This window comes from Furipterus horrens, unplaced genomic scaffold (assembly GCF_987537825.1).
Source record: "Furipterus horrens unplaced genomic scaffold, mFurHor1.1.pri manual_scaffold_11, whole genome shotgun sequence".
Classification (NCBI taxonomy): domain Eukaryota; kingdom Metazoa; phylum Chordata; class Mammalia; order Chiroptera; family Furipteridae; genus Furipterus; species Furipterus horrens.
The window spans coordinates 65,625,684-65,632,943 of NW_028327181.1; the positions used below are offsets into that span (position 1 = coordinate 65,625,684).

At 40.7% G+C, this 7,260-nt stretch overlaps 1 protein-coding gene across 1 annotated transcript; it reads right to left on the reverse strand.

Annotated features, from left to right (window-relative positions):
• Window positions 1-900: 900 nt before the first annotated feature.
• On the reverse strand, window positions 901-2,916 carry LOC149998093 (C-C motif chemokine 8-like). Its single transcript, XM_090257877.1, has 3 exons — window positions 2,784-2,916; window positions 1,876-1,993; window positions 901-1,463 (listed from the first exon to the last, which is right to left on the reverse strand). The coding sequence occupies exons 1-3, from the start codon at window positions 2,857-2,859 to the stop codon at window positions 1,358-1,360; spliced, it is 300 nt and encodes a 99-aa protein (XP_090114003.1). The 5' UTR covers window positions 2,860-2,916; the 3' UTR covers window positions 901-1,357.
• Window positions 2,917-7,260: the final 4,344 nt, after the last annotated feature.

Here is a 7,260-nt window from a genome sequence, read left to right on the forward strand (position 1 = left end):
AGAGAAGGGTCTATGTCCCAGGTCAGTTATTCTCCTTCTTCGACATTTAGCACTTCCCTCTGTCTGGCCCATTCTTCCCAACTTCAGCCCCTCCATCAGCCTGCATTGTTCGGATCCCCATCCTCTCTGCACCTCCACTCTCGGGCCATGCCTCTCATACTCTCCCCTCTTCTCAGGTCCCGGGCTGTGCTTCCTGATGCACGCCCGCCTCGGAAGGTGACCCTTCTTTCCTGCTTCAAAATGTGTAGTGCTTCCCTATGGCCCATGGGCTTCCCACCTGCAGTGCAAGAGCCCCACGATCTGACTTCAACCTTTATTTGTAAAACTCCAAGCTCCTCTGTCTTTCCAGAACTCAGCCAGAGGGGATTTCTTCCTCTGGTTCACACCCCTCCTCTCCTTCCTGTACCCAGTCTGCAGAAGCCTTCCCATTCCCCACCACATGCTACCCCTCCAGGCCCGTCCTGTTGAAGATTCATCTTCAATGGGAAGCTTTAAGTAGAGCTCTAGGTAGTAAACATCAACTTTCCTCTTAGATTATGCGTCAATTCGGGAGTATCACCCTGGGTTGGAGATACTTAATTAGATGGCGAGAACTTGGGTTCATATAGAAAAGTTTGAAGACTGTTGTGAGAGATCAAGAGACAGACTAGCAAAGTTAGGTGTGGTGAGAAAGACTATGGGAACCAAGACTGTTGAATAAAGGCCGGCGATGTTAAGGACTGGAGTCAAAGGGCTGAAACAGTCCGACCTGGTCTTGCTGGGTTCTCCCTGGTCCTCAATTGCATCCCAAAGTCTTCCTGGAGGAGCTCCCCCCACCCCCCACATCCCAAATTGCCACCCACTGCTGCCATTTTCTCCCTCCCAGCTAAATGTTATTCCATAAAAAATAAGACCAAGTAGTTTAAAATGACACATATTTTTATTTGAAAATTCCATAGTTTTCTAATAACATTAATTTCATCAACAACATTACATAGGATACATTTACAAAAGCACTGATTTTCTAAAAATACAGAAGAGTTTCGCCCTGCCGATCCATGGAAAAACTTCACAATACCAAAGACACGTAAGAGGGAGGGCAGTTACATCTTGCCATGAACTTAACTGAGCTCACAGAAAAGAAGACACAGCACGAGCTTTTGCATTCATTAGGATTTATGACAGATAAAGTCAAAACATCAATAACTTAAATATAATTAAATATTATTTAAGAAATGTTGTGCTTTAAATTATTAACCAAAGTGCTATTTTTGTACATTGTGATAAAATAGTATCACTCTGCACCTGAGGAAGGTTGAGGGAAAATAAATAAGATTGTCCTTAGGCTCTGACTGTCTCTCAAGCCAGGTGTGAAGGTTCAAGGCTCCAGAACTTGGTTCTTCATGTCCAGGTATTTTATGGAATCCTGGACCCACTTCTTCTGGGGGTCGGTACAGATCTCATCGCCCCTTTTGTTTATGAAGCTGTGGGCACAATCAGATGGAGCATATTGAGGATTTTGCCTGGGAGTTAGACCCAGTGTCTCCCAAACCTGATCAGCCCTCGCTCCCTGGGTGAGGCCCCCGGATTGCGACAAGAGGAATGGGAAGGATGGGAGAGGTGGGCCTCAAAGGAATCTTGCTGTTGCTGTCCCTGAGGAAGCCCTCCATGCTCCTGGCTGAAGGAACCTGGATGGTCTGACCAAGCTCCTAGGAGGGAAGCCTGGAGGGGGTGTGGATTCCTTCTTGTGGGCTCAGTTTCTCTATGGGGTAAAGAGCCCTTTTGATTAGATGATATATTTATCTGACTCATTTGAGCATGAATCCTGACCTCTTTCCCTTGTCTACAACTCAGATGGACGTTTTGGCTGAGGAGGTCAGGACATGGTTCACTCACATCACAGCTTCCTGGGGACACTGGCTGTTGGTGACTCTAGTGTAGTTCTTCAGATTTTGAATGTGGAGCTTCATATTGAACATTTTAAAGCAGCAAATGACTGGGCTGGAAACGGATTCTGAAAAACATTTTGCGAAGAATGGCAGGATGTGTCATAACCATGCATTAGTAAGGGAAGGAGGAGGAGGAGGGGGAAGGCAAAGCAGTTGCATGTGTTCTAACCTAGGATTCCCCACTCCCAAGTTTTGTGCCTTAGTCTAGGTCCCACAGATATAATGTTACCCATGAGTCAGTTTCCTCATCTCGTCTGCAGGGGTTCTGGCTGTAGACTGGGAAGGGAAAAATCTTGAGTAACAAGCTAATCCTGTAGTGTTATTACAAGGGACTACTGATCCAAAGCCCCTGGCATTAGAAAGATACATTCTAAGACCTTACTTCCTAGCTGTTTGTCCCCCTGACCTTAAAGCCAACCCATGTCACATGCTGAGAGGCCGCTGGACACAGCCACTGTTCTGCAACCCCCACGGACTGTAATCCAAAAGTTAAAACCTCAGGCAGTTGTTTCTTCCTCCCCACTACTTCCTGAAATGTCCTTCACATCTGCAATAAGGAATGGTCCTTTTTTCTGTGCCACATCCCCAAACAGTGTGAGGCTTATGGCAGTAGTGTCTGCATTTAGTGTCCCAAAGCTGGTGTCAGGAGAGGTCACAGGGATGGGCTTCAGTGGCCTGGGCATCAAATTCCGGCTCTGCCTCTAGACTAGCTGGGGCACGATGGCTCTTCTCATTTCCCCTCTTGGTTTTTCTTTTTCCATCTCAGGCTATGCAACAAGCACGGCCTGACTCGTGCTGGGACATTACTACCCGCGGCAGGTGAAATGGTAAGCCATAGGAAGAGAAAGGCCTTACCTGACTGAGCAAGCCCCTGGGGGCTGAAAGCGGCCGCTGTGAGCAGCAGGCACAGGAGGGCTGCGGAGGCCTTCATGGTGGAGGGTGCAAATGTGCGCTTTGGTGTGGGAGCCGGAGGTTTCTTGGACTGGCCTCAACCTCAGTGCTCCTCTGGCTGCTCTGGCCATTCTGTCTGCCTTTTATAGGATGCAGAGTGCATGGCCAGCGTCATGGTCGAGGAAAGATGAAGTAAGACCCTGAATGTGCTGAGTAGGCGCCAGATTTGGAGATGATTTCTGAACACCGAGGGAAGGAAGCCACGGAGTTTCTATTGCTTGCTTAGCCTGTGTGGAACAGAGATGGAAAGGGGATGTGGCTGTGCTCAGCAGAGTGTAGAAAGTGTGGTCATTAGACTCTTAAGGGTTGTCATTTCTTTGAAATGGAAAATGATTTGTTAGGAGAATGGAAACTGAGGTCATAGTGGAACGAAGAGAATCCAGGGTTTGACCTTCCCCAGGGCGCAGGAGGCCTGAGCTGTGGTCCTAGGCTTTGCCTATATTCTCTATCAGACTCAGGTCCCTGATGCCTTAAACTAGTCAAGCTTCTTGGAAACCCACACAGGTAGCTTGATAGAACCTTGGCAGAATGGTAGAGCCAGGAATCTCCAAGTCTTAATGCCCTGGAATTTCAGGTCATGGAGCATAGGAACCAGACAGCAGAAGCTGTTCTTCTAGGGTGGCGGTTTCCAAATATTTCATTCACACACCCAGGTTTCTTTCCAAGTGAAATCATATGGAGAAACCCAATATTTTACGCAGGGCCAGGCATAACAGGTCTGCTTGAGAAAGAGCTCGCAATTCCCTGTATTCATACACGGTGGGTAGCAGGTGGGGATGCAAAGGGAAGAAACTAGGTTTGTAAACCAAACCTTATCTACTCCTCTCCCATCACACAACTATAGTTACAATACCATATAGGCATTTTGTTGCCCTAAAAATTCCCTGTGTTCCACCTGTTCATCCTTTCTTCTCTCCCCACCAATTCTGGAGCTCCTACTATTCATCTTTTCTCTTGTCTCTATAGGATTGCCTTACAGTACGGAATCACAAAGTATGTAGCATTTTCAGGCTGGCTCCTTTCATTAAGAAATATGCATTTAGGTCTCCTCCTTGTCTTTTCATGGTTTGATAGCTCGTTCTTTTTATTGCTGAGTAATATTTCACTCTAGGTGTGTACCACAACCTGTTTATTCATTCGTCTGCTGGGGAACATTTGGGTTGCTTCCAGTTTTTGGCATTTATGAATAAAGCTGCTAGAAACATTTATGTGCTTCTGTGTGGGCATAAGTCTTCAACTCATTTGGGTAAATATCTAGGAGCGGGATCACTGGCTGTGAAAAAAGGAGTGTGATATGGGAGGACTATGTTTAGCTTTATGAGCAGCTGCCCAACTGTCTGCTGAAGAAACTGCGTCGTTTTGCATTCCCCTAGCCGTGGACAAGAGTTCCCGTTGTTTCACATCCTTACCGGCATTTGTTATTGTCAGGGTTTTGGACTTTAGCAATTCTAGTATGTGTGTGGTGGTGTCTCATTGACCTTATTTTGCAATTCCCTCATGACATATGGTGCTGAACATCTTTTTATATGCTTATTTTCCATGTCTTTATATGCATGTCCTCTTTGGTGAGATCTATCACCGATTTTCTAAATTGGGCTGTTTGTTCTCTTATTCTTGACTTTAAAGAGTTCTTTGTATATTTTAGACACAAGTCCTTTAGCAGATATGTGTTTTACAAAGGTTTTCTCCCCCTCTGTGGCTTGTCTTCTCATCCTCTTAATAGTGTCTTTCAGAGTAAAAGGTTTCATTTTAGTGACGTCCAACCTATCAGTTGTTTCTTTCATGGACTGTGCTTTTGGTGTTGTATCTATGATGTCATCGCCAAACCCAATAAATTTTTGTTCATGTTATTTTCTAGAAGTTTTATAGTTTTGAATTTTACACTTAGGCCTATGATTCATTTTGTGTTCATTTTTGTGAAAGATGTAAGGTCTGCAACTAGGTTCTTTTTTTTTTTTTGCATGTCTTTGTCCAGTTGTTCCAGAAATATTTGTTGAAAAGGCTATTGTTTATTAAATTATCTTTGCTTCTTTTTCAAAGATCAACTACCTTTGTGTGGCTCTATTTCTGAGTTCACTATTCTGTTTTACTGATCTTTGTTTATTTTCTCACCAATATCACACTGTTTTTAAAAAAATTCTCACCTGAGGACATGCTTATTGATTTGAGAGAGAGGGGAAGGGGGAGAGAGGGGAAAAGGGAGAGAAACATCAATGTGAAAGAGAAACATCAATCGGTTGCCTGCACTCTATTGGGGACTGAATCCTGATTGGGGACTGAAACCACAACCTAGGGACATGTCCTGACTGGAATGAAACATTTCAGCTTCTGGGACAATGCACCAACCAACTGAGCTACACCGTTCAGGGCTGATGAATGTAGCTTTACAGTAAGTATTGAAGTTGGGTAGTGTCAGTTCTCTGACTTTGTTCTTCTTCAGTATTGTGATAGCTATTCATATGGAAATATAAAATTTTCCATATGAAAAGGTCATTGCCTTTCCATAAAAATCTTAGAACCAGTCTGTTAATATTCACAAAATAACTTGGTCATATTTTTATTGGGATTGTGCTGCATTTATAGATGAAGTTGGAAAGAACTGACATGTTGACAATATTGACTCTTTATCATAAACATGGAATACCTCTCCGCTTATTTAGATTATCTTTAAGCTTTCATCAGTTTCATAGTTTTCCTCATTTTGATATTATACATATTCTCTTAGATTTATTCCTAAGTACTTAATTTGTGGTGCTAATGTAAATGGTATTGTGTTATTAATTTCAAATTGCAATTGCTTATTGTTGGGATGTAGAAGAGAAATTGAATTTTATATATTTTTTATATATTTTATATAACTTTGTATCCTGAAACCTTTCTATAATCACTTATTAGTTACAGGAGGGTTTTGTATGTTTGTGTGTTTTGCAGGTATTTCAATTGATTCTTTTTTCCTGCAAGGATAATTATGTCTTCTACAAACAAAGGCAGTTTTACTTCTTTTTTTCCCTGATCTGTCTACCTTTTATTCCCTTGACTTGTCTTAATCCATTAGCTAGAACTTTCAGTATTATGTTGAATAGGAACGCTGAGAGGGAACACCCTTGCCTTATTCCCAGTTTTAGGGGAAAAAGCATCTTTACTCACAATTAAGTATGATGTTAGGTATAGGCCTTTTATAGATGTTCTTTATTGAGTTGAGGAAGTACCCTCTATTCCTAGTATGCTGAAAGTCGTTTTTATCATGAATGGGTGTTGAATTTTGTGAAATGCTTTCTATTTATGTCATCATACTGATATAAGATTTTTTCTTCTTTTGTCTGTTGATGTGATGGATTATATAAATTGATTTTCAACTGATTTCAAATTGATTATTTTGAATAGTTTTTTATACATCATTAGATTTTATTTGCTAATATTTTGTTGAGTTTTTTTGCATCTGTTTATGAGATAGTCTGTAGTTTAAGTTGACCTTTTCTTTTCTTTTGTTGCAATATCTTTATAGAGTCTTGGTATTAAAGGTAATTCTGGACTCAGAATAAGTTAGGGAGTATCATCTGTTTCTATCTTCTGGAATAAATAATGAAAACTTGGTATCACTTGTTATTTAAATGTTTGGTAGAATTAACAAGTAAAACCATTAGGTCGGGTGCTTTCTGTTTTGAAAGTTTACTCATTGCTTATTAAATTTCTTTAATAGATATAAGCTTATTTAGATTATTGCCTTCTCTTTGAATGAATTTTTGTAGATGGTGTCTTTCAAGAAATTGGTTCATTCTTTTTTAAGTTATCAAATTTGTGGGGATAAAGTTGTTAATAATATTTCTTTATTATCCTTTTATTGTCTGTGGGACCAGTAGTGATGGCCCTTCATTTCTGACATCAGTAATTTATGTCTTCTACTTTTTCTTGCTTACCCTGACTAGAAGTTTATCGGTTTTATTGCTCTTTTCAAAGAACCAGCTTTTAGTTTCATCAATTTTCTCTATTTTCAATATTATTAATTTCAGCTCTAATTTTTATTCTTTCTTTTTCTCTGCTCCTTTTTTCTAGTTTCCTAAGGTGGAAGTTTAGATGATTAATTTTAGATCTTTCTTTTCTTACACAATATATGCACTCAATGTTATGAATTTCCTTCTAAGTAATGCTTTTGCTGAACCCCACAGATTTTGATAAATTATGTATTTTTACTTAGTTCAAAATATTTGTAAATATCTCTTGAAATTTTGTCTTTGAACTATGTGTTATTTAGAAGTATGTTGTTTCTCCAAATATCCAGGTATGTTTCTGTTATTGATTTCTGCTTTAAGCCTATTGTGGTCTGAGAATGCACAATGTACAATTTCTCTTCTTTTAAAAATCTTAAGCTATTTTATGACCC

What these genes read in the sequence shown, in the direction of transcription:
- LOC149998093 (XM_090257877.1), bottom strand. Translation starts at nt 2,859, where the DNA reads ATGAAGGCCTCCGCAGCCCTCCTGTGCCTGCTGCTCACAGCGGCCGCT. An exon ending in CCAGGGGCTTGCTCAGTCAG is followed by an intron (nt 1,994 to 2,783) that starts GTAAGGCCTTTC and finishes AATGTTTTTCAG; the next exon opens with AATCCGTTTCCAGCCCAGTC. An exon ending in TGTCCCCAGGAAGCTGTGAT is followed by an intron (nt 1,464 to 1,875) that starts GTGAGTGAACCA and finishes TTGTGCCCACAG; the next exon opens with CTTCATAAACAAAAGGGGCG.